The sequence below is a fragment of the Lissotriton helveticus genome, chromosome 12 (assembly GCF_964261635.1).
Source record: "Lissotriton helveticus chromosome 12, aLisHel1.1, whole genome shotgun sequence".
Classification (NCBI taxonomy): Eukaryota; Metazoa; Chordata; class Amphibia; order Caudata; family Salamandridae; genus Lissotriton; species Lissotriton helveticus.
In genome coordinates, this window is record NC_136073.1 from 284,217,202 (window position 1) to 284,245,033 (window position 27,832).

Sequence of the window (27,832 nt, forward strand, 5' to 3'; positions counted from 1 at the left end):
GGTCTGCCCCCTATTGATGACCTTTAATCTCGCTGGATGCAATAAGTATGCCTCTGCACCTTGTTTCTGAAAAGGGGTGATCAGTTGCCTTAGCTTCCATCTTCTCTCGACTGTAACATGACCTAGCTCTATCCATGATCTCCTGTCTTGCAAGAAAGTTTCCTAAGGACACAAGCATTGCCCTAGGTAATGTATTCTGTTCTCCCCCTCGATTCTTCTTCAATGTTAGTGGAAATCTATGGGCTCTTTGGACTTCCCTCTCCCACTGCCACTGGGATTCCGGGAAGGCCCCCTTCAAAAGTTTAATAACATATCCTCTCGGATCTTGCCCCTCCACCCCTTCCTCTAGTCCAAGGAGTCTCACATTGTTCCGCCTTTGACGGTTTTCAAAGTCTTCGATCTTCCATTGGAGATCTTCCACTATCTTCCCTTGCTCGTTCTTGAAGACCTGCCAATCCGTTACCTCGTCTTCCATTCTCCCAGTTCTCTCTTCCACCTGTGAGACCCTTTCCTCGACCTCTTCATATTTTCTGTTTATCTTTCTGAGTGATGCCTGAATCTTTTTTGTCTCTCCGACTTTCCAGCCTGGCCTCAGTCTGCATCTGTTTAAGTGTGCCAAACATCATCTCCATTGTCACGTTCTGGGGAGTAGTTCTTAATGCTGGCTCCCCATTAGCCCCATCTCCTTGACCACTTTCTTGGTATGTCCCTGAGGTAGCGGAATAGTCCCATGATAGTTTTTTGTTTATACTGCCAGTGGACCCTCTTCTGTTTCTTCTTGCTCCCACTGCCTTTCTCTTTTGCGTGCTTTTATCCCTAGAGCCTCTACTTGTGTCTGAGCCAGTGGTAGCATCCGTTGAGCTTTCCCCTTCACGCTCACTTATGTCGGTAGAGTCTGTCCCTTCGTTAACGGAGAAAAACTCTGGCGACGCCCCTCTGGTGCCTTTGCTCCCAGCCCGCTCCTGCTCCTGCTCCTGCTTCTGCTGCGAGTCTAAGCTTAGCAAGCTCCCCCATTTCGGTTTCTGGACTTGGTTACTGTCAGTGGCAAACTCAGCTTCAACTGTCAATAAAGCATCTAACATTTGTGTATTGTTCTGCCTTTTGAGCCACTCGAGTCCCCCTGGAGTTTCCTTAGCCATCCCCTTTTCTTCCCCGCTCTACGTTGGTGCAGACTCCTCGTTTTCCTTGAAGCCGGCGCTCTCCGCGAGATGTGTGGTACCTTCGGGTGGCTCTGCCGGTTGCCCGGCAACTGGAACGCTTGCGTCCTCGAGGACGGCTCCCTCCGTTTCCGCGTTCAGCGCGTCTGAGCAATTCCTGCTGCCGTTTGTGCTCTCGTCTAAGAGCAAAGGAACGGGGGGCACTTTGCTGGAGAAGGACTCCGTTAAGGTAGGCTGCCTCATGCCGCTTGCATCCTTGAGTGGGGGGGGTTCGCCCGATGCGATCTAAGTGTCTCCTTCATGTTCACATCGCCGTCCAGCTGTACCTCTTTCTGTGTTTTAGCCAGTCCAGTCGTGGAGAGTCTTGTCTCTTTCTTTTCGGTTTTCTCTGCTTTTCTTTGTTGTGCCTTTGTGAGTAGGCTGGGAGCAGGTAGCTGTTTTTTGCTTCCGATTGGAATTTTTGGTGTCGCTCCTGCCGGGCCTCTGGTCATACCGGCCGCAGTCGGAGTCTTCTCCTTCTCTTTATCCTGCTTATTGCGCTGAGACATCTTGGCAGATATGGTAAGACCTCTGATTAATCTCCTCCAGTATCTTTTCCAGCCTTGCAGAGCCGCTAGAGTCACTTGTTTGATCCGTCCCTCGCCGGTGGCTGCACCTCTGAAAGTATGAATCAGCCCGTCCAGTATCAGCATCGCTACTTTCAGTCTACCAGCATTTCAATGTCTAGGCAGGAGAGAGAGTGGTATGCGACTACACTCTACAGCGCTGTAGCGGCCATCTTGCCTCCACTACCACTAACAGACTCAATTCCACGGAGTGAAAATATATGGTTTCATTGTTTCCTTTTCAAAAAGCCAGGACAGGTCTTACCTTTGTTGAACAGTGTGCAAAAGCAAATCATTTCTAAATCTCAGAGCAAAATCTTAATGGCAGTTTTCACAATTAAGGAATCTTACTGTATTTATCAAAACTGAGGAATCACATGCTTTTAATTTTAGGTATGTAATTAAAAATATGTTTATTTTGGGATCTAGCCCATAAACCTTGCCAAACATCAAACAACTGTTTATCTGTACAGGCCTAAGAAGGGACAAAGCAGTCACAGATACAATTCATAGTACATGAGGCAATTCCTGGGACAATGACTATAAAGTGAATTCTATGAATAAATGTTGCCTAGGCAATCATTAAAATGCTTTGGCCTGACCATTAGAATCACATAAAAAATACCTGCAACAAATAATCTATAACATTTGTCAGTGGAATAAAGTGCACAGTAAATTCACACAATTCCATGCTAATATGGTCCATACCGGCATATGGCAAAGTAGTCTAAGAGAAAGATTGGAAAATCATTTGAATATTTGCAACAGTTGGTTCATGGGTTATAATGAAAAGCCCAAACTTATCCTTTAAAGCCAGACTGGATATAAATAGCAACTAAGAGCAAAAGCCATAAAAGGGCTGGGGCCTGTCTGGAGGATTAGATAGTCCACTTTAAAGTTTCTCACACCTAAGGCAATACAAATAGACTTAACTCAAGTCCTACTTGGCCTTGAGTATATAGGACAGAAAAATAACAGATGCTCAATATTCTCAATGGGATCGTTACAAAGTGTGAAAAGTGGAGGTTGAATTGGAGTGCATTTTACAAGTAAGCTGTATTATGCCTAGCCTCAATTTTATAAACAATTTGCAAGCCTGGCATGGTAAAATTGCGTCCACGTATGGTTCCATGGCTGGTACATATTTATTGGACAAGAACACATCCATCGCCCCCTGGTTTAGCATTATCATGGTAGAAGTGATGGAGGGTTGATGGAGCAAGGTGTCATAGAAAAGAGACTCGCTCGGATGCAATCCACTCGTTTAACTTACTAGCAGAGTTATTAACAAAAGTCCGTGGGTTAGTGAAGCTTGCTTATGTGAGTACTAATGCGGATAACAATGAAGATGGACTAATACCACTGTAAACGAGGAAAATGTTGTGCGCAGGTGTCAACTGCAGTCACGTAGTATGATGTGTTAGTGCTTGGAGGGAAATTCTGGCGCATGAGCAGAAGGTACTAAAATAGAGTCTTGAAGAGTTGTGTGCATGCATCTGCTTGTTTGAACTAAATCGATTGGTTTTACTAATGCCAATGTGGGGAAAAGATATTAATAAACAAACTGGGATAGAGAAGAGGTGGGTGCTATACAGTGCGACCACTTTATTTGTGAAATTAATATTTGTCTTCCTGACTTCAACACTAGTGCGCATTTGGGCCTCTCACGCATAACTGAATTAAGCTGAGTAATGAGAAGACTGTGCATGTCCCCTGAAAGTTAACCCAGAATGATGACTTAGATGTTGAACGGGAGCCAAGGACAAAAGTGTTATACCCTGGGAATGGATGGTGAAGAGTTCGACGATGAGGAATTGTATTCAGAAAGTTATAATAATGTTTCAAACTGAAATGTGAATACGTGTGAGAACTAAATTTATGAATACAAAATTAAGAGGAGGGGTTTGCGAACAATAGTGGAACTGATTTTAATGACATGTAAGCATGGTGTGATGGAGATTCCCCCTTGCCTGACCAATAATATTTCATATTTTTCTGATATTGAAACTATAGTTTGTGGGTGGAACATGAAATACAAAAGGTATAATTAAGATAGCTTTAGTTAGTTAGTCAGATCTGAGAATGCTGATGATGGGAGAGATGCTGGGAGATGTGGATGAAGAGCTGAATGCAGAACCTGAAGCAGAACTTTCTATCCTATTTTAATTGGGTTAGATCAGAAGATCGCGGAAGAATTTCAAGGAGGAAGAGAGTGTCAGAGAGGGGTGCAGCACAATTGTCGGTGTTTTAGAGAGGTTAACTATCCTTTCCTGAAGTCTTTGACTACTGATCTATCCCGGGAGACCATTACCAGCTCCTTGGCCAGGGGGTTGGTCTTTCACACCATTGTTGGTAATTATATTTTCTCATTATTTGCAGGTGATCTTTTCTCTCTTTCCTCTCCCCTTCTGAGCATTGATTATTGTAGGAGTCTGAGGTAAATGTTTTTCTTTGAATTTAATTAATTGAATTTTCTCTCCTACGAATGATGGTGACTGCATTGTACTTTGGAATGATTCACATGCATTTAATTTATATAAAGATTTTAAAACGTCCTGAGTCTGTGACTATTTCCATCAAGGTATAGACAAATTGGACTTATGTTATTTTATCACCATTAACTAGTTCAACTGATGGTCCATCGGCCAGAAGAAAGAACTTCTTGATCTGTGTAAGTTTAGTTAGGAGAATTAAATACCAAATCCTGAATATTATGAAAATTACAAACTTGACACCAGCTGTTTACTCAATTCTGTCTGTCTATGGGCCCAGGTGAGTATATGGTAGTGGAGTATCTGTTGTTGGTGGACCGCTGGATCAGAGTCACTCCAGCAAATACTAAATCCCAGGTTATTGAAGTGTGATTTAGTATGTAAAAACCCTGGAGTTAAGAGTGCTTTCCCCAAATTCATAATTTCTTCTGTGGCGGACCTGTATTTAGAAACCTCGTGGGTAGACCACAGTCTTACCCAAAAAATCATGGACACAGGTACTGAGGTATTGAAAGATCATTTATGTAAATGGTCCTTTGAAAGCCGTAGATATTTCTACGCAATGAGGTTGAATCAAGACATCTGAACAATCATACTCACCTTAGTGCTTAATCTTCAATCCAGTAAAGCAGTTTCTCTAGGACTTGGTGGCTGAACACCTTCTGTAAATTATCAGAGGCTCAACAGCTGGGTGGATTTTTGTGCTTGTTCTATCCTTGTTTACTTTCTTCTTATAGAATTGAGTTACATTTTGACTTAGAAACCTGCTCCCTAGGCTGCTTCCTCCCTGTATTTATTATATCATGCACCTCCTTGAACAAGTTATCAATGTCCTGTAAAGTCTAATTTCCTACTGCATGTCTTTTGGCACACTTTAGCTCTTTTTTAGCCCCAGATATGTGATATACTGTCTTCCTTTTACCTATATTTACACTCCACCTGGAGGTACAAGCTGTTTCCGAATGTATTCAATCTGTACAGCATTAGCACAGTCTCTTTTTGTGGCTGATTAGTACGGATGGTCCGGCCTTGGCCCTTCATTGGCCTGAGAGCCTTCAGCGTGCATCCCATGCAGCAGGGATAAACAGCGCACCTAATAGTACTTTTTCTGCAGCAAGACCCACCCTCCTGTCAGTACCCTTTCCAGAGGAATTCTGGGCAGGGTAGTCCCTTTCACCAGGTGACACGCGCAGTGAGTAGGAACAATGCACTTTATAGCCATCTTGCAGCAGCAGGACCCACCTTCTTGTCAGCACCCTCTCCAGAGGGATTACGGGTAGAGTAGCCCCTTCCTCCAGGAGACTTGTGATTCACTGATGAAAAACATGCTTTATAGTGCTCTGAGGGCAGCAAGACCAGCCCTCCTGTCAGCACCCTCTCCAGAGGGGTTATGGGCAGGGTTGTCCCTTTCTCCAGGCGTCTTGCTCAGTGGGGTTGAACAATGCGCTTTATAGCGCTCTTGCATCAGCAGGGCCTATCCTCATGTCAGCACCCTCTCTGGAGGGATTATAGGCAAGATAGTCCCTTCCTCTAATTTTAATTATTTCGGGCCCATTTCAAAAACAGTGGTTCAAAATGCACTTCTTTATTGTGCTTCCTAGGTTCAGAGTAAGACTCCAGTTAATCATTTTTACAAGGCTTCCTTACATTGATTTTTGTACACTAGAACACCAACTTTCCACCCCCATGAGCAGATCACATGACACACAATGTGACACTGGGTTGATGAAATATTAAGATTGAGTAAATCACGTTACTAAAAAAAATTATTTTGTGAACACAAAACATGAATGTACACTTGTGGAAAGTCTTTGAGCATATGAATATCTGACCAGCAATTGAGATGGTTGACCAAGAAACAGTGTTGTCAATTCTTGTTGCGCTACTGTGGTAAGGGTATGTTGTTCTAAGTTATCTTTCATGATTTCTTTGTGTGTGAACTCTATGCCCAGGTGGATTTATAAAGGTCCTCTTTGTGGCTGTATCAGAGTAACCCAGAAGTTTATTTTTCAGTGAAAGTCATCAATATGTATGTAAATGGTGTCACTAGGAAGTTTTGTCATCATAATAATGTCAGACATCTATTTATTTTGGTGTCATCTGATGGCAATGCCCATTATCTGAGGAATTACTACTCAATGACTAAAAATTTCGATTCGCCAATTATCATACAGGGAGAATCTTGATTTGATTAAAGACAATAAGGCAGACATAATGCAATAACTTTTATTGCTGCTCAAGATATGCATCCCTTTAAAGAGTAACAATTACATCATAAATAAAAACATTCCGATCGGCATAAACAAGCACCAAAGCAACTAGTCATCCTCCTTATAGAGCTGTGAAGAAAAGTAACTGTAGCTTCAACTTATTCCATCATATTAAAAGGTTTATAAGGAAGCCAAATCTGAAAAGAAAAGTAAAAAAGTAATAATGTTCCCGGAAAGAGCAAAAGATTAAATGCAAAGACATTAATATTAACAGTAAGCAATCAGTCATAAAAGACAAAATTACTAAAACATCCACCAGGGAGTGGTGAGAGGGATAATGTCAGCCTCAGTTGTCTTTAATGAAATCAAGATTCTCTCTGTATGATAATTGGAGAATCGTCATTTCAATACAAGAACGGAGGCTACATTATGCAAGTTCAAAGCTTTTCAATGCAACATTGCTTACATGTTCAACAGGTTTAAGATAAAAATATAACAAAAGTTGAGGCATTTGACCAATCTGCTGCTTTCATAATATCAGAAAGGGATCCCCCACCCCAAAATACCTTACTAGCCATAGCGCCACAAGAGGAGTGTGTGCCGAACTTTGACAAATCAATTCTGGCTTCAAACATCACAGTTCTTACCCACCTGGAAATTGTAGCAGAAGAGACCGCCTTATAGATTTTGACAAAAGAAATTAATAATTGCTTTTCATTGCAAGGTCTAAAAATACTCATCTTCTGTTCGTATTCTTTCATGCAACTAACCACACATAGTTTTGGAAAATCAAAAAAAAGGGTAAAATATGTTCTCAGGCATTATCTTGGTTCTTTTTCATATTTCGACAATACTCCATCTGGGGAGTAAAACCTGTTACATATTTCTAGTGCCTTAACATTGGATACTCTCCTAAAAGATATAAGACAGAGTAAAGTAGCTAGTTTAATGGATAACTGTTTCCTTGTAAGGAAACAATTGTCTGGCCAGGATGAAAAAAGATCATAAGTAACTTTATTTGGGTTTAGGAGGACGTTTAAGTCTTATACCCTACATTACTCTACGAATCAAGGGGTCGGTACCAATAGAAAAGTCGTTTAATAATGAATGTCCTGAGGAAATTGCTGATCTATAGCAATTCACTGTTCTATAACATAGTCCTGAATTAAAAAGATCCGCTAAGAAGTTTGCTACTTCTACTACAGGTGCCTCCACGGGATCCATATCTCCTTCCATGCACCAACTACACCATCTTTTCCAAGCACCTGTATATCTTCTCCTTGTTCCCGGAGCACATGACTCATCCAAAAGGTTTGTAGCCTCTCCTGAAATGCCTGAGTATCTTGTGGAATCCCTGAAATCTTCCAGGCAAGAAGGTTCATGTTTCTTTCTTAAAGAAGAGGATGTATATCTCCTTCTAGACCCCGAAGGAGATCTACACTCTCTGGAATAAGACGTGGAACTTCCATCGCCAATTCCATCACACCTGGGAACCAAGTTTGGGAATTCCAAAAAGGAGTAATTAGAACAATGTGGCAGCGTTCCGAACAAACTTTCAGAAGAACTCTGTGGATTAGAGCGAAAGGAGGGAAGGCATAAATACTGAGAGTATCCCAAGGTTGGAGAAGTGCGTCCACCGCAATTGCTAAGGGGTCTGGTCTCCAACTGAAAAACTGATCTTTCTGGAAGGTCAGTCTGCTGGCAAAGAGATCCATTTAGAATGGACCCCATAAGTCTTGAATTGTCTTGAAAATTAGAGGATTAAGTTTCCAATCGCTCGTATCTCTCAGGATCCTTGAATTCCAATCCGCTCGTATTTAGATGGCCTGGAATGAATTCCGCTCTCAGTACTATTTTCTGCCTCCAGCAGATCTGGCAGATCTTTTTGGCTAGATCTGCCAGTAGCATAGACCTCGCTCCTCCCAAACGGTTGATGTAAGAGACGGCTGTAAAATTGTCCAGTTTGATCAGACCTACACTGTTCTTCAGAATTGATTTGAAACTCATGAGAGCGTTCAGGCTGACCATCATCTCTAAACAATTTATATGTAAAGTGAGTTCTACCTGGGACCATTTCCCACCTGTTTCTAACATTCCTAATCTGGCACCCCAGCCTAAGTTGCTCGCGTCGGATTCCAAAATCTGTTCCGGGGTATTCCCAAATATTGCTTTCCCATTCCAACTGTCTAGGCTGTTCCGCCACCAAAGGAGGTCGGATAGTGTGTCCGAGACAGTGGAATGTGGTTTGAATACCAAAGACCTTTCTTCAGTCCCACAGATTTTAATCTTTGTAGGGCTCTGTAGTGAAGTGGTCCTGGAGAGAGTGCTTGAATGGATGATGTCAAGAGACCCACTACTATTGCTAGTTCCCTCAAGCTCACCAAACCTTTTGACAAAACATAAGAGACCTCTTTCTTTATTTAGGCAAATTTTTTTAAAGGGAGTTGTAGTGGTGCTGAATATGTATTCACTTGAAAGCCTAGAACCTCCAGGTTCTGCGAAGGAGTCATGACAGATATTTCTATATTGATGATGAATCCTAAACTCTCTAACAGTTCTACAGTCCATTTCATGTGGACAAGAAGTTCTTCTTGACTCTGGGACATCAATAAGATATCGTCCAGTTAGATAATCAAACTGACTCCTCTTCTCCTTAGAGATGCCACAACCAGTCTCAATATCTTGGTGAAACACCAAGGAGATTAAGAGACCAAAGGGAAGACAGCAAAACTCGTAGGTCACACCTTTTCAAACAAACCTTAGATATTTCTGAGATTCCGTATCCATAGGGATAGTAAAGTATGCGTCCTTGAGATCTAGTTTTATGAGGCAACCTTTCTCTTGGAGGATGCTTCTGAGAAGATGGATACCCTCCATCTTGAATTGTCTGTACACAAGGAAAGAGTTCAGAAGCTTTAGATTTATTGCGGGACGCCAACATTTGTCTTTTTTCTTCACAAGAAAAATTGTGCTCACAAAGCTAGTATTTGAGATAATGAAAATTGCTCCTTTTTCTAACATTTGACGAACCTCTTCGTCGACATGAGCGGATTGATCTTGCTCTAGAATAAGCTCTCTGGGAGGTGAGGTCTGGTGAGGGATAGAAACAAAAGTCTATATTGAAACCTTTCACAGTTTCTAGAACCCATGCATCGTTTGTTATCGATAACCAATTTTGGCTGAAAATAGAAAGCCTTCCCCCTATCTTTAGGTGGAAAGAACCAAAAGGAGGAGTTGTTACCTTGGTTTCCTTGTCCTTAGAACCTTCCACATTTGTTTCCATCTCCTCGAATGCGGTAGTTGTGGCCTCTCTGAGGGAAGAAAGAGTTGTTCCTTCGGAAGTATCTTCCATACCCATGCTGGTTCAGTTGATAGAAGGACCTGTTATATCCTCGGCTGGCAGCCGATGCTGCCCTGTCAGCCCTTCCAAAAAATTGTCTACCCCCAAACATTCTTCTCATATTAATTTGGGCTTTGCTGAATGCAGAGAAGGTGGACACATATTTGCCAATAATCTTAATAACGGACTCTCTAAAGAGGAGTCCATTAGGGTCTCCCTCAATATCTTTATTGGCTAAATCCCCCAATTTTGGGTTCATTCGCATAAGAATGCCTCATCGTCTTTCGGATGTGAGGCTAGTATTGGCATTCCTGAGGAGGCATAGGGCACGTTGACTCCATCCTCTCAAGAGTTCGGTGTCAACAGGAGTACCATTCATAGAGGATTCTTCTGCAAGGTCCAGAATTCTGGCCAGAGGGCCTAATCTGTCCAGTAATTTATCTTGACACTGCTTAAGGCAGCGTTCAAGTCCCTTACAAGGGTCCCTTCCAGTTTTAAACAGGAAGGTCAATAACTCAGGGTCTAGGATAGGGGCCATGCCTGCCTTGTTGTCCAGGAAGGGTCTAGGGCATTCAGACCTCATCAGGTTTCGTGAGTCCCTTTCAATGGGTTTCCTTATCCAGACTTCAATAAATTTAGCTACGTCGTCAAGGAGCCATCAGTCAGAACCTCTAGGGTGGGTTATTTTTGAGGAATTAAACATCTCCACTCCTGATGGGTCTTTAATGGAGCCTGCGGTAGAGGGTTGATTCAAATCCTCATCAAATAGGTCATCACATTTTTCTAATGGATCAAAAACAATCATCATCATCATAGGGGATGACGTCTCTTGTGCCGCGAAGGCCATCTTGTCTAATTGTGCCGCAAAGCGCCTGTATACCTTGCGCCATTAAGGTCTCTCATTCTCTTTGTGCCACTCAGGACACCTGAATCACTTGTAGCACGTGGGCTACCCATAGAACGTGCTTGATTGCCTGTAGGGCGGAGGCTACTATGCATCTCAAGATGTTTACTTTTCTTTAAGGCCTTACTGTCTTTTTTAGGGACAGGGTCCTCTTCAACCGAAGAGACTGTGTCATCTTGCGGAATAACCCTTTTTCTTTTGGTCAGAGCTGCATCAACTGCCTCCTTAAGGGAGGATTTTAGTTGTTTTTCAAAGAGCCTCATTAGAGAGTTCTCTGTGAGGGGTGTACCAATAGTACCCTCAGTATTAATTTCAGACATGATTCCCCCTTTTTTTTTTTTGGTTAGAGGTTTTTAAAAGATATAAATGAGTAAGAAAAAGAATTAAAAACTGAGCGTTTTGTAATTTCCAATAAGGGAATATAAATATGTGGCCAGTAAGGACTCAATTCTGTTTAAAAATCCCAAAATATGCTTACTTAAATCCCTTTTTAACAAACTGTTGAAAACAGTTAAAAAAATGCTCAATCTGCTCGCTTTCGCTGATGTACAGATAAAACAGCTGACCAGCGCTGAGGCTCTGCGCTGTGCGTTGGCATGGAAACGCACAGCGAGGGGCCAAAATAAGCCTTAGTTTTGTTGTTTAATGTTTGAAAATTTCACTCTTCGGTTCTCAAGGGGAGGCGTTAAATGCGTACATCCGGCTCATTTTTTGTTTGCGAGGTCACATTTTCCAAAGCCGGAAGGAAAACGCGCTCGCGTTCAGAAGCGTTCCAGTGAGTTAAACACTAACAAATTGAATGAAAACAGCCTTAAACTTTAAATCTGAAGGCGGGGAAACAAATTGGAGATACAGGCTCGATATAACTATCAAACGGAGATAGAAACACTCGAAATAAAGAGTATCTAACCTCGGTTATGCATGCCTCGTTTTAAACTCATGCTCCGCGATGTTAAAAGCGGATGACTCGATGTTTAAGAAAATGTTTAATTAGTAATTATAAGCAAAAGGGATTAAAGAAATAATGAACCCAAACATAAATTGGAAGGGTGGATAGAAAAAAGGAAACTTACCTGAAAAAGGTAAACTTCCCATCAAATCTATCAATTGTAATGTAGAAATTCAAGGATACTTACCGAATTAGGCTAACTCTGAAAAAAATAGTAAGTTTAGAATATACATTAACATAAAAATACAGCAAAAATGGAAGATAGGAAGAAGTTATACTTATCTCTCAGTGAGCAGCGCATAAAAGAGGATGACTAGTTGCTATGGCTCTTGTTTATTCTGGTTGGAATGTTTTAACTTATGATTTCATTGTTACACTTTAAAGGGCTGCATATCTTAAACAGCAATAAAAGTTATTGCATAATGTAGCCTCCGGTCTTGTAATGAAATGTATCTATCATGAAGCACTTGTTTGATGACCCAGGGCTGGCCAATTCTATGCCTGAATCTTTGTTGACAGTTCTCACAATCAATGGTATTGAACTCACCTTAATTAAAATCATAGCAAACTTTACAATGAAGGACTACATTTCTGACCATTTTGTGTCTACAAGAGATATGTTTGAGAATAACTGCAAAGTCTTCAATTTGTGAGTGTTCCCAAATGTTATGGGGATTCTGCAACCTTAAATGCCCTCTACCCATTAATTAACTGGCCTTACCTATGTACAATATTTCTCCATCATGGAGTAATAATGAACATCAGAGAAAAGTTTAGGAGTGAACAGACACCTTATATGAATAATCTCATTTGTAAATCAAGCCATTTGCTAATGCCAATCTGGCATACCCATGATCAAATGGCTGTTTGAATCAGGCCCATATAGTTTCTTTTTTTATATCGTTCATGATATGGGATTCAAAATATCACATATGTCGACACAATGTAATGAGTCAGAGTGGAAGACGAATGCTATCTTTCAGGATACACATGGAAAATCTGATGCCCCATAATCACCTTGACCAGAAATATCCAAAGATGTTAATTTTGAACAATATGTTGCTCTTCAAAAAACAATGAGTGTGTAGTGTGGCCTAGGCTTGGTTTGCACACATGTTATGTTAGCATGGCTTATTAGATGTTTAAACCCCATTTTACCTTTTGCTGCTTTTGCACACAACACTGCATATAGCTGTTTTTGTAAGTTAGGGTTCGCGAATCTCAGCACAATAGAAAAGGCTTGTTTTTCACATCCCTAGACTTACATCGTGCCCCTAGCCTGGTAGCTGTTGTTCGAAATGATCGGCTAACGTTTTTTAGACACAATAAATGGCAGTTGTGAGCCAACTGAGATTCTTGCGCCTTTATTATTGCACAGTTGTCATGATTTCAGACACTTTGAAGATTTTCCGTTTCCAGGGATGCAGAGAACTTTTGCTGCTCCTGATGTGATTTACTCTTGCTGAGCAGGGAGGTAATGGGGTCCCCGTACAAGCCTAAGAGACCTTCTTTAGTTTATAATACTATCCTATATAATCCTATATAATCCTATATAATCCTATATAGGGAGGGTGTTATAACTAGGCATTATAAGACCTGTTTTCACCATCATTGTAATATGATTTCTCCCTTTGTATTTTATTGAATTGTAACAATGCTGATCATATTTTTTCTAATCATATGTCCCCTTATGTTGACAAAGTTACTGCACCTGAGAGCATGTCGTTAAAATAAATATTTTAACCTTACCCGTGTCTCTTATTTATTCCTGTTGTGGACTGGTATGAGAGTATGACGAAAGAGTGTTCTCCCTTCCCACCATTCCTGAGTTTGTCCTAAGTCGCATGTTCTATGTTGTCTAATCATTAGTTACTTTGCTATAGGACGAAGAGCTAATGTGACACTGATGCTGGATGGATGGGGTTTTCTGGGTATTGAGGTGAGTTTCTGGTACATCACAATTCACTGATGTCCTGGGTCTTTGTGCACAGTTCTGTGTAGGAGCAGGACCCTTGCTACAGGTGACTCGCACTTTAAAAGTTGGAACTCTCTGAGGAATGAGAAGTTAATCCTTTCTACTAAAGAAGCCATGTTACACATAAGCTGCAGACTGTCATAATGCAATACTTCAATTACTTGATGTCCCCATATCACCCTCATATAGCAATCTCATTACCAACTTACTTCAAGAGAAAGAAAAAGACAGCAGCGAGGATCGCTATTGCGATAAGAAGATAAGGAAATACAACAGCTACAATGATTAAAGCAGACAACATCATGAACAGCTGCTGCAGAAAGCTGTCCACATGAAACGGGAGTCTCACATCCACCTCATTCATGTCATTGGAGAAGCGGTTCATCAGCCTTCCAGTAGGAGTCGTGTCGAAGAAGCTCATTGGGCTCTGCAAGATCTGTGAATCAGAAAAATATGCAAAATAAATTGGTAACATAATAAAGATCTCTCAACTCAATGTTAAACTGACAAGTGGTGAGGAACTTGCTGCTGTTACTCAAAGCTGATCATCTACAACATCAAGCATGCACCATAGTCTACATAATTGTCATTAGCCAATCAAATGTGAAACATTAATTTTGGAAATTACCATCTATTATGGGGTAATCCTCAGGTATTGGCCTTCACTGATCTATTTTTGCTGAACTTGTTTTTGTTGGCATTAAGGTTCTGCACACTTTACTCCATTAACCAGTGGGAACGTGCTTCTGCTCACCTTTCTAAACAGAGTAAGATTGGTATTAACCTGATTGGTACATTTAATTTACTTATAAGTCCCTAGTAGATGGGACTCCATGTACACAGGGTCTGTAATTTAAATGATAGTAGTGGGCTGCAAAGGGTGTGGCCAACACAGCCAAGTTGGAGAATGCATCCTTGTCACACTTCTGTGACCTCCTCTACGATCCTTGGCACACTGAGTTTCCCAATGGTACCCTGTTCCTTCTCCTGCCCCCCCCCCACACCTGCACATCGGCCTGGCACTGTCCTACATGCCTCTGGAAAGCAGAGAACTAAAGAAATCACAGTGTTGGGGCAAAAAATATCTTCCCACTTCGGGCATGTCTACTCTCCCCCATGGTATTTTTGATCATTTCCCACAGTTTCTCCTTCTGGCATGCCTGTGTCACTCTGGTTGCCCCATGTGGTGCTTTAACATTTGGCCCCTGACAGACGATAGCCTGATGGAGTATCTGGCTGAGGAGCATACATCCGACAGTGACCTCAATACTGGCTCTGTTTGAGTCTTGGGCACTTTCTGAAAGGCTAGCAAACCTACAATCCGGCAACCGGTAATGAGCTATCTCAAGCGTAAAGAAAAAGATAGGCAATGTAACATTACAGAACTGGAATCCAGTTCTGTAATGTTACATTGCATCTGAATCTGTGCTGCCCCATGCTGTCATTGATACCTTCACCCATCAATTGGACATTAACAGGACTGCACTTGGGCAAATACTCTCTTGTGAGGCACATCGTTGTTATGGGGTGATAGTCTGATGCATTTAAGAGAAGAGCGACATGAATGGGGGACTTTTATAAAGACTGGTGACCTGCAACATTGCCCTCCACTTTGTAACCATGTTGTTGGACGACTTCGGTTCTGTGGTCCAGACAACCTCTGAGAATTGCGGCAGCATTTACCGTATACTACCAATGGTTTTACGCCCATGACTCCACATAGAACGTACTAAACTGCTCCTTAATAACATTCCACTCCCTTTTTTGATGGTGGCCCAAAGGGAAGCCCTAGATGGACAAATTACAGAAGTGGAAACTATTCGGGACCTGAAAGCCAAAAATACCCTGGGCCCAGTTGGCTTCCCTCCAGAATATTACTCCACATTCAGAGACCAACTAGTCCCCCATTTGCTTCGTCTATACACTGAAGTGTTCGTCTGGGCTCCCACAATTCCATCTATAGGGAGCTCACAAAGGGGGGTTCCACAGGGCTCATGCCTAAGCCCCACATTGTTTAATGTGTATGTGGCCCCCCTGGCGAATATTGTGAGAGAACATGGGTTCACACCAATATCATACACTGATGATACTCAGCTTTTATTCCCTTTCCAGAACATGACACCAGCAGTAAAAAGCTCTTTTGCTGCCGGGATGAGAGCAATTGCCGGATGGATGACCTCCAACTCCCTACAGTGTAATGTGGGTAAGACGGAGGTCATGCTCTTCGGAAATGCCCCACTTCTTTGGTCACCTGAGTGGTGGCCCTCTGAACTAGGCATGGCCCCATGCCCAAAAGAAAATGTAAAAAACCTAGGTGTTAAGCTTGATCAACCCTTGGTACTTAAAGATCATGCCATACAGGTTACAGGAACCTGCATGAGGGTGATCGGCTTACTTAGGAGAGTCTTCCCTTACTTAGCAGACCATCATAGGAAGACACTGGTGCAAACCCTAGTAATCAGCAGGCTGGATTACTGCGACGGGCTATTCATATCTGCTAACGAAGAACAGCTGGGGAGACTACAAGTAGCCCAGAATACGGCTGCCAGGTTGATCCTAAATGCCCCAGTCAGATCCCCCTCCCGTCCCTTACTAAACAAGCTGCATTGGCTTCCCATTCGCCAGAGAGTGAAATTTAAGATTTGCTGTATAATCCACAAATGTTTGTTTGGAACCGGCCCCAGATATCTTACAGAAATCTTTAAGCCCTATCAACCTGGTCGAACCCTACGCTCACAACATCAAGCCCTGCTTCAGATCCCTAGGATCAAAAGAGAGAGACAGGGAGGCAGAGCCTTATCATATAAAGGCCCCACTCTCTGGAACTCCTTACCTCTCACTCTTAGGCTAAACTCCAATATGCCTGCATTCAGAAAATGCCTGAAGACACATTTATTTTCCACTCAGTAGCCCTGCAATGTCATTTAGCTCTGTTCCTGGATTCTACTGTCTAACTCAGTTTTCGGAAAGAACAAAGCGCGAAGATATCTCTTCAGAGATCGAATTCCTGCGCTATACAAAAATCGAAAATAAATAAATAAAATAAAAGGGCTCCTTTATCACAGACCTAGGCATAGTGAGTGACCATGGTTGCTATCCATAAAACCACCCACCCGCGCTCAACTGTGAGTCCTACCACACCATCTCCCTATTAATACAGACATTAAAATCTACACAAAACTCCTGGCAACCAGGCTTTTTCTGTTCTGATCCATCCCATTCAATATCGCTTTAATCTAAACCTAAGTCTCAACTCTGTATCCGATGGTTGAACTGTGCTTTCACCTGCATGGGAGATCTGTCAGGAGACGTAGCGCTATTCCTTGCTGACTTTGAAAAGTTCTTTGGTACTGTTGATTGGGACAATCTGGTGGCACTCCAGCTTCACAGTGGCTTTGGTCATCATTTCTGTGTGATTACCTCCCTCCTTTATTCATGCCCAATGGCTCAAGTCTGCATCATTGGGGAGCTCTCTGTCAAATTTCCAATTGAAAGGGGCACCCGCCAGTGTTGTCCCCTTTCCCCACTTCTTTCCACTCTGGCCATTGAGTCACTAGCCTGGTTGGCCCGTTGCGATGCACAAATTGAGGGATGCTCCTGGACGAGCACCCTCAAGTACAGGATCACTAATGACATCCTCTTCTGTCACATGGCTAGGTGAGACCAGGAAGAAACACTGTCATTTTACATGTACACATTTCAAATGTTGCCTTCTTTTCCACAAAATTACTTTTGACTCTCATTTGCTTACGTGACAGTGCAGGATTAGTTTCTCTGAAACCACATTTTCTAAAATTCCACTTCATAAGTACACTATCATGACACCTTAAATATTCAGTATGAGGCCTGGACACACATTGTATAAATGTTGTTGTTTATTATTTGTCCGTGAGGCAACAGAGCTATCAGAAGGCTTGGCTGAAGCCTTGATACGGAAGCATGGATACAGTTGTTATAAACACACATTTATTTCCGTGCTAAAATTAGTACTCTGCTGTCATTGTGAGATCGTCACTCTGTTGGAGCCTCAGCCCAGCTGATTCCCATTTACCCTCTGTGAAGAGGGATGTCCAACTTGTGACCAAGATGGAGACCTGCATACCTTGCCTCCCACCCTAGGCAACTAGGTTAGGGAATGCATAGTAGGAGTACGCCATACCCAGTACCTTTATGCCAGCATATAGACACTGTTTCAGCACAATGGTGGAATTGTTTTTTCTTTTCACAGTCCTTAAATTGCTAATCACTTTTATCTGCTACTGTTTATTAATCATTGCAGCACATACATTTTTATACAAGAATCACATTAGTTCAATAAGTATTGAAAATGCTCCTTTGTGTATTTCTTGTGTATGTGACATGGTTCTAGATCTGTGACCACAATTCACTGGGGAGTAAGGGTTGTCATGAGGGTTGTTACGCTCTGAGATTGCCCAAACCATTTGTTAGGTTGTCAGGTTTAGGAGTACTTCTGGTAGTTCTTTGAGCTAGCAGGTGTATTGGCCAACATATCCTGAGGGGGTGCACGGAATCAGTCTGGCACCATCCCAATGTTGAGACTGTCTAACAAAGGAAATATTCCTCCTGAAAATTAGAACCTGAAGGACAAGGCACCACCAACGTTGATAGATTGGGATCTTATTTAATGTAGTGACTTAGTAGTTCTCTCATGCATACCTAGAGACCTCTATATACCTCCTAACCGGAGACGTCCATGGTGATAGGGACAATCCTCCTCAGCTGAGTAGGCACCACATATGTATTGGCTGTAGGTTGTTCAAGCTACAACTTTTCTAAGGATTATTCCCATTGTGTTACCCCTTTTGAATTCTATTCCATAATATATGTATGAAACTGATATTCCACTTAACATTGCTGAGAATTGCCGAAATGTGTTTACCCAGAAGCTATTACAGGATGGTCTTGCACTTATCAATGGAGATGTTGTCTATGTGGTTGAGGCTCACAAAGCATATAGGACAGAGGTGTTCAATTTGTGAGTTACATTACCGGCAGCAGACAACACAACAGGGCTATTTCACAATTACAAAATAGATGAAGTTCAAAATAACCACACACCATATGAAGAAATAGAAATACCTTTAACATACAAAGTACACAAAAATTGGTTTGAATTCGCCCTACCATACAGAACAGAAGATGTAAAACAGGGTCCTCTTAATAAAAGGGAGCATCTTGGTCAGACGGATACACATTGCATCCTTATGTTGACAATTTATCAGCGCTGATTTTCGGAGACTATACAAACACTTACTGACAGTATACGGATGTTTAACACAGTTCATTATGTGAACATTAATACTTAATGCTGCACATTGCTAAAGCTGCACAACCACAATTGGCTACACTGGGCATTAGCCTAAAAAACCACAAAGGGGCCCATTACGATGTCGGGCGGATTGCCCCCGCCAGTCTGGCGGTAGCCACCGCCAGCCTGGTGGGGGCAATCCGCCCGACATCGTTGCACTAAAGACCCCCGGCCATATTAGGATGACGGGGGGACCTCGGCGGACGGAAAGACCGTCCGCCACTTTTCCGCCCCGGTTGCCTTGCGGCTGGGGTGGAAAAGGAATAATATGGTGGCGGTGTCTATCAGACACCGCCAGCCATATTAGGATGTCCTTCCTGACATGCTTTTCCGTGGCGGCAATGCCATGGCAGGCACCGCGCGGTGCCTGTCATGTTGTGCTTTGAAATGCACAACGTGCATTTTTACCATTGCGGCGGGCGGCTCTTTCTGCACCGGAATGAGTATGGGGCAGCACCTGCCCCGGATTTGGGGATGAAACTGATGGACAACTTTGCTGCAATATCCTGCATTATGTTAAGTAGCATAAATTAAAAAGTGGCAGCATTATCTATATGCCAGTGTCTAATGAATTTTGCTCCAGGATAACAGGAGCAAGTACTGCCTAAAATTATTGAAGAAACCAATGCTTTGCTGGGTAGAAATAATTTGTGAGCCAGATCTGGTAAACCACAACTCAATTGCAGTTTCGAAAAGGATAACTCTAAGCAAGCACTCAAGTCTTCTAGAAAGAAGAAGTGGGATACTAAGAATACCAAAGCAAAAACTAAATCACAGGGGTTTTCCTCTATAGGAAGCTACTTACAAAATCTGTAACCTGAATAAGCATGATCATATTAGACTGCCTGACAGGTATCAGGATACTGATACATGTTGATCTCGTTCCTTTCAGGAGTCATCTTCGGAGAGAGTTGGATGGTCAGATCGCAGATCTGAAGTGCATGGGAAACTGAAGAAGGACACATAATGCTCATATGACTAGGACAAACTGTAATGCAACCAGTGGGGATTATAGAACGTTTGGAATACATTTTCATTGATATATTTACCAGGGCATCAGCAAAAGTGTTTATCTTTGGGTATGTGATTTTAACATTGTAAATGCCCACATAGCTAGTCAAGAGTTTGCGGGCATCATAAATGGGAAGGGAGAGCACACTGGGCACTTTCAGCATTCAGCCTACGGAGAATCCTTAACAGGCCTAATCCTAACATATAGGCTGGTTTTTTCCTTCCGAGGTAAATAAAGGACATAGTGAGGAGGTCCAGAACCTTTATTGGTAGAGGGAAGGTAGTATGATAGACCACTTCCTTTCGTCTGAGGATTTATTTCCCTTATTAAATAAACACGAAGGGTGCCTCTCGCCTTTTAGTGACCATTATCCGCTAACTGCCAGTTTTGCTCTTCCACTAGAGGAAGATCCTCCATCTATTCAGTCAAACCCCTTACTAATTCATGCAGATAATAAGGGGATACAAATAAAGTGGAATGATGTTAATCCTGTTGTAGTATTGAGGGATTTTTATATTAACCACAAGGCAGAGATTCTGTGTTGCCTTGCAGATGATGCTGATCCAGTAGGAATAAAAAATAGTTTTGATAAGATATGCAGATCAGTTGTGAAAGCCCTTAACACTGATAAACCTCAATCTAACCCCTGAGTGCAATCTTGGTTTAACCTCAAATGCACAAATGCTTATAAAGGAAGTTACTAATAAAGCCCCAACGGATCGGACTGCGGGTAAACAGGCCAAGGGGAATTACAAACAAGCAATAGAAAAGAGGAAAAGTGAGTTAAGAAATAGAGCCTGGGAGTGAAAAGGGTAGCCCACCTTATAGATAATAGGGATTTCTGAGAGATTGTAAACCACCCTTTCCTTTCTGGGAGGTCACTCACAGGCATTAAATACTGCATATTAGAGACAGAATGGGTTATGCATTTCTTATATTATTTTAGCCTAAACAATGAGGACATCAATCCCTTAGCTGTAACTGAACCCTCTGTTTCACTCCAGAACTTCAAAATTTTAGTGAAACCATTTCGATAGGTGAAGTTCGCAAAGCAATTTTAAGTTCTGCAACTGGTAAGTTGACATCCGGGTACCGTTGCTAACAAACATTTTTAGAACAGTTTTTGAAAAGGAAGCTATAGAGAACTGTAAGGAATCTATCAGCATTCCCATTTTTAAGGGAGGTTATAGAAACTCTCCTACAAACTATAGATCCATCTCATTATTAGATACCTCAGTTAAACTTTTTGGTAGGATAATTTTAGCAAAATTAGAGGAGTGGGCGAAAGAGTGTTCTTGCTACACAAAAGTGCAATCTGGTTTTCCCCGGGCTAGGGGACTTCCGAGCAAGCTCTGAACCTAACCTTGATCTTAGGTAAATATGCTAAGGCAGGAGAGGGGCCATACATGGACCTCTACTGTGCCTTTGAATTAGTAGACAGGGGCATTTTATGGGGAATCTTGGTCCATGCAGGGATTGATTCTGCAGTAGTTCATGTTTTAAAAACTTTACTTCAAGATATCCATATGAGGGTCTGCTATATGCAAAAATGCTTTTAGTTATCTAGGCCTGATATGTAATGAGAACATGAACTGGGAAAGGTTAATAATTCAGCAAAGGCAGTGGATGGAGGCAACTTCTGAATCAATTTTTAGTTTTGCAAAGAAGTTAGGACAACATCCTCACCCCAGAAATGATTATGCTTTATCACAGTAAAGCTCTTAGCATGGACACATACGTGGCTGGGGTATGGGGTTATTCTATTCCTAAGGCTCTACAAGGAACAGAAAGTACAGTTTTATATAGATTATTAGGGAAACTAAAGACCATGCCATGGTTTACTACCCATAAGAAGCTGGGTGTAGGGTTTTTAGAAGATAAGGTAGGCATGGCCACCATTCAATTATGGTGCAAAATTTAGAACAGAAGGAAACTGGGCTTCACCCATAATATAATACAGATTGCCTCAAGCATAGTAATATGATTGCAATACTAAGGATCAAGTACATTAAGAACACTTTTGTGACCTAGAACTGAGTGACTTGTTTGTAGAACTAGAACAATACCCCTAAATGCAAAGAATTCAATAAAATAATAATATATTGCATATAGAGAGGAAGCTAGGCTCATGAAGGTCCTAGACCTGGTCACGGTTCAATCATACGTGCGACTCTCTACATCTAAAGGTACGGAGCCCTATTTGACCTGGGTAAAAAGAGCCGAGCTAAGGTTCTACCTGACTAGATTAAGCGGGAACAAGATTCACTTTCTAATGGCTTTTCCCCATGCCAGGGGCCCAGTTTCCATCACTACCTTACTGACCATTAGATGGTAAATCACATCAATAACAAAGCACTTTATGCTCTTTTGCACACTATATTCCTCTCTCATGTTACAGTTTCTGTGCCCAATTTTAAGAGGGAGATTTTTTAGTAATTACCAGGAGGGTTTGTGTTTACTCCAGTGTTTGGAGTCAAAAACTAGAAACTGAGAAGGAGATATGCACTTTAGCTCAAGGTTATGAATTTGTAAGGACTTTTATATATGAGCCCAAAAAGCTATCATGAATTTTTGTATTTGATTTTAAAATATTTCTTTGAAATGTGGGGGACAGTTGATATTTGCATGATTTTATTGTGATCCGATGGTATTAAACGGTGTTTTTTATTGTGCTTTCATGGTCTTTGTGGCTAAATAAAGCTTGATGATGATGATGATGATGATGATGATGACTTTTATTTCAATAATGATGATGTTCTTGTACATTTGACAATAGTAAATCACATCATTCTGGGATTTGCTCATATGGGCTATAAATGTAACTTTAAATAACATAAATTGTCCACCTCAACTTCTTTCTTCTGGTATACAGTTTGTCAATTGATGGCAAAAACCTGGCAACACACTTTCTAAAGAAGTGTGCACTTCTACAACCTCCAACAATGTTGAAGGGGTTACAATCCATATTAGGATTCCTAAATTTTAGCAGTACTTGCATTCCAGATTACGCAGAACAGGTTAAACCATTCTAATACCTGATCCATCCAGATTTCTTGAGTGCACACTGGCCCACTGAACACACACATATATTACATTTAGTACAAGCTGACATGCTAGCTTCAAAACAGTCACTCACATGAGTAAACACGACAAACCTGATGATTTGTGTTATTGCCGGGGCACAGGTTACACCTAAGTAACATTCAATGAAGGTGACACTGTACCGATTGCACATAAATCACATCTATATACAAATGCTGAAATGTGCTTTACACCGACAGAAAAGGTACTGACAGTAATACAAACTGCTGTGTCGAGGGAAAGAAAACATAACAGGGAAAACTAACTAATTGTTGTCATGACCCTGGTGCCGACCTTTGAGACTGTCACAAGAGCAAATGTTCCAAATGCAAAAGCATTGCACCCATGTTGCATGCAATGGGCTAACTCACTAACTGCAATAGATAAAAGACTACAGCTTTGACTCTACATTACAAACACAAGCTTTCCTGCAATACGAACAAGAAGATCCTCTGCCTAATGAAATCATGTCTCTAGAACAGTATGATTACATTATATATAATGATGGTTTTTCCCAGCCTGCCCTAAGGACAAAGCTGCGATATTCAGCAGCATGTGTTATCATAAAGGGGCACATGTAGAATGGAGAATTCCTTCTCAAAAAACGTACATGCAGTTACTTGATGACTGCACTGCACAGTTAGCTGAACTAAGGGCTCTAACACTGGCACTGGAGAATACGGATCCCGGATTCCCCAAGCTCATAGTGTATGATTACTGTTTCATTTATACTACTGGAGGCAGAATGGATACAGAGCTTCAAAAGCGTGCACCATAAAGCACAGGATGCTTTTGGAACATGTAGCAAAGCTAAAATATTGCTTGCCATGGATTAATAAAATCCACACATTGAGTTGTCAGCGTGTTGGCATGCATCTTGCATGGAATTCATTTGCTGATAATGCTGCAAAAGCGCGAACTGCTGCATTCACTTAAATAACTTGTTCAAGTACGAGAATAGACAATGACCTCATGACAGCTGTGAGTTCAGCACACAATTACACTCACTTGCCGAAAGGCTTTTCACTGAAGTACTACTCCAAGTTAGATGTGCAAAACATACCATTTGATCACATTCCTGGAGTGGGGAATAGAGTAATACCAAATACAGACCACAGGTTAGTTTTAATTCTAGCTGCAAATGAGGTCTTGCATATACACTACAATTTCACTATTGCAGCAAAGCTACTGTTGTCCAGGTCTCTATAAGCAGACCAAGGACTTTGTCCTTAAATGAATCTACACAAAATCTTGGATCTAAGACAACAAGGAGCTCTGGAATAAACAATCCCCCCAGTTTCATGAGACCTATTGAATACTTTGATTACTTACTATCAAGGACTCTTTACGATGCTGTTCTAACATGATATCATCAGTAGTGTGGCTTGACATCTATGGACAAGTGCAATTTGAGAACAGATCGATTAAGCGCAGATATCTTGATTGTCAGAATGAATATGGGAAATGTACAATAGAGAAACCTCTGCATGGTAATCACTTGCATCAAAAAGAAATTATAGCCATGCTATTCCTCAACAAATAACCTCTATACTGTATAGTATATTGTTGATCCTGAAGAAGATGGTCCTAAAGTAAATATAGCCACCAAAACGTGCTTTGACCTGGATGTTTGATACCCAACCGACAACACTGTCATGGAGAATGCTTTGCATCCATCTTTACCGTGACCATTGCAGACCATGTGATCTTGGTAGGGTATAGTATGTTTTGAAGAAAGCGTGTGAATTTAGGTTGGTGTTGCTAGTGTGGTCAATAATCAGGGGATGCACTATCACAATTAAATGATACAGACATTATTGTTGACAAGGAAGAACAACACATATGTTGACCTTTTGTGCATAGATGAAATTGATGGATATGTAAAAATATGTGGATACAAAAAAAATTGTTTTTATTAATAAAATGTGTTTTTTACTCTTTGCATGTTGACATGGAGGATAAAAAGTGATTATGAAGAATCAAAATAAAATCAAAAATTGTGAGTCTACTATGTTAAAACTGTGGACAACCCTGTAGTCATCCCACATAAAACAAATATAGGTATAGTGGGAATTGTTTATATAGATTCATTTTTGACTTCCCACTTTTCCCAGACCTGCAAGCAACCTTTGGATTTATACTTTATCCTTAAATGCAACATCTGCTAGTAGATGATGGGTTCCAGCGAGGATTGTCCACAACAAACACCTCTATTGATTTCAAACAAGCCTCTGGCTTATGTGTATCTGAACCATTATGGCCCTTTGTCATCAGATGGAGCTTACAAGTGTATCTTGGTTGTAATGGATTCCTGCTCTGGATTCCTATGTGCATGGCTACACCAATCGGCTGACTCTGTGAAGTGTTATAAAAGACCTGCAAATCTTTATAAGGACATTCAGAAGGTCAGGCCTTTGCCTCCAGGGCTTGCAAAAATGCCACAGGACGTTTGGGTATGACCCTGCATTATTCCTCCCCATATCAACCTGAGGGAAATTCGGTAGTGGAGAGAACCAACTGGGACTTAAAGCAGTCTTTAAGAGATAGGGTCCTAGACTCAGGTTGCAAGTGGGTACATCATCTGTATGAGGTCCAAAGAGCACTTAACAATCTGCCTAGAAAATCTCTGGGTGGTCGGACTCCCTATGAAATCTTGTTTGGAGTAAAGATGTGGATCCCAGACCTCACAGTCCCAGCACAATGGCAGCGGAAACATCAGTTGATCTAAATGAAAGTCTTGCTGTAAGTATAGCTGATTTACAGGAACCGAACAGTTACCAGGATGAACAAAGCAACATCCACGTAAAACACACAGCCACTGGTGTAGTGAAGGAAATACCTGTGAGGCCAGGCTGGATTCCGGGGACTGGAAATGTGATCAAGGAGAAAATTGTGGACAAGATAGAATTTGGGCCATCTTGCAGAGCGCTTGTACCGGTTCTGGTTGTTGAAGGAACCAGAACACCAGACCCGTACTTTTTATGCCCATTGCTGGCTACAAAACCAATAGATTTGCCTCCATTGATCTGATCAAACCACACTATGTGGCTGATTATCAACAGAAGGCCAAGGGGGTTCCTGGGTAGTTATCTGCCTGCTCTCACTACCATACCGGAATTTCGGAGGGAAGCTTTGATAACTGATGAAGCATCCTCTTCCCATTCAGAGCTTACAGTAATCAACAATCGAATATCCCTTCTACCAGTTACTACTACAACTCTACACTCAACTAAAACAGAAAAACATATTTCAATTAGCAATCATGGCACAAATCCTGTTTACATCAATGTACCACAGTTCGAGTCACCTCCCAGTTCTACAAAACCTGAAGAGCTGCCAAAAATAGATCAGACTGCCTCTGGCTACTTCAGCGACTTTTCCTTGATTCATCGGATCCATCAGCACCACCACCTCTACCATCTCATATAAATGAGACTGCGTGTTTTCTATCTTTGGCTGAAAAAGATATACTTTGTTCCTCCATGGTCACATATATGGATTACAGTTGAGTTACTTTTCCTGGTCATTTGGATTGATTTTGTGGCAGCCTTTTTCTTGCTTCTTAAAGGGCATCATCTCCCAGAACATTCTGTAGTACAACTGGTAAACTTGGTTCTTAAACCACACTTGTCATCACAGAAAGAATAAAGAAACCTTTCCCTGGTGAACATTTTGACTGTTCCAGTTCCTGATGGGATAGTTTGAGATAGGGTATCATATGATGTGTATGGCCCCAATGAACTTTTACAAATTACCTATTTTTGGTTACATTTTCTGTAAATGACATTGTGACCCCTGGTACTATCTGTAATGAATAGGAAGCAAACACAATACATGAACTGCTAGAAATCTAGGGCATTTTACTGTGTTCTCGTCTGATGAACTATATGAAGGTACATCTAATTATGACAAAATATTCTGTTTTCAACATTACGGTCATCCTTTCCTGCATAAATCATGTACTCCATGTGCTCTTTTTAATTATATACAATGGTAACATTGCCCAACACCACTATAGAATAATTCAAAACCATTTGCGCAGAAGTTTTCTTATCTTTCTGGCTATGATACAATAGACCCAGTGTCTTATATTTATAGACAGGTACCATCGCCTGCAAAGAAAAATATGCCAATAAACACAAAGCTCATTTATTCTACCTCTTTCATTCCCAGCTGTCCACCCTCGAGTCCTCACAGCCGATTAGGTGCTGTAGCGGGACGGAGTCAGGGGTAGCTGCCATTTTGGGAGGAGTATTGGGTTGCGGACTAGTTGTTGTGTCAATCCCGCCCCATCTGGCATAAAATCGCGCCGGAATTCTCGCACGCTTAATCTGAATTTGCACACTTTCCTGAGGCGCAGCCGGGAAAGATAGAAACTGCCACTATTTTAACATTACTGTTTTAAAATTTGCACGTTACGCTTTTGTTACTTACTCTTGCCTCACCCTCGAGTCCTCACAGATGATTAGGTGCTGTAGTGGGACGGAGTCAGGGGTAGCCGCCATTTTGGGAGGAGTATTGGGTTGTGGATTAGTTGTTGTGTCTATCCCGCCCCTTTTCTGCCTCTTTAAATGTCTAATACCACACGTCCGCGCAGTGGGCGGGCGCAGCGGGCGGGCGCAGCGGGCGCGCCTAAGGCAAGCCCGTCTGCGCCCGTCCGCGCCAGGACGTCGCCTCGCGCCAAGACCGCTGTGCAAAATGTGACTGAGACTCTCTGCTATAGACGTGAGACTCTCCTAACACTGAATCCAGGGATTGACGATTGCAGTACAAATACA

General features: G+C 41.7%; 1 protein-coding gene across 1 annotated transcript in view; it reads right to left on the reverse strand.

The window, feature by feature from the left end:
* Positions 1–27,832, reverse strand: part of LOC144798009 (ATP-binding cassette sub-family C member 12-like) — a 2,245,771-nt gene that overhangs the window by 611,320 nt on the left and 1,606,619 nt on the right. Inside the window, exon 21 of the mRNA XM_078668799.1 lies at positions 13,842–14,068. Within this exon, the coding sequence (XP_078524925.1) occupies positions 13,842–14,068 (227 nt within the window). The remainder of the gene's footprint in view (positions 1–13,841; positions 14,069–27,832) is intronic.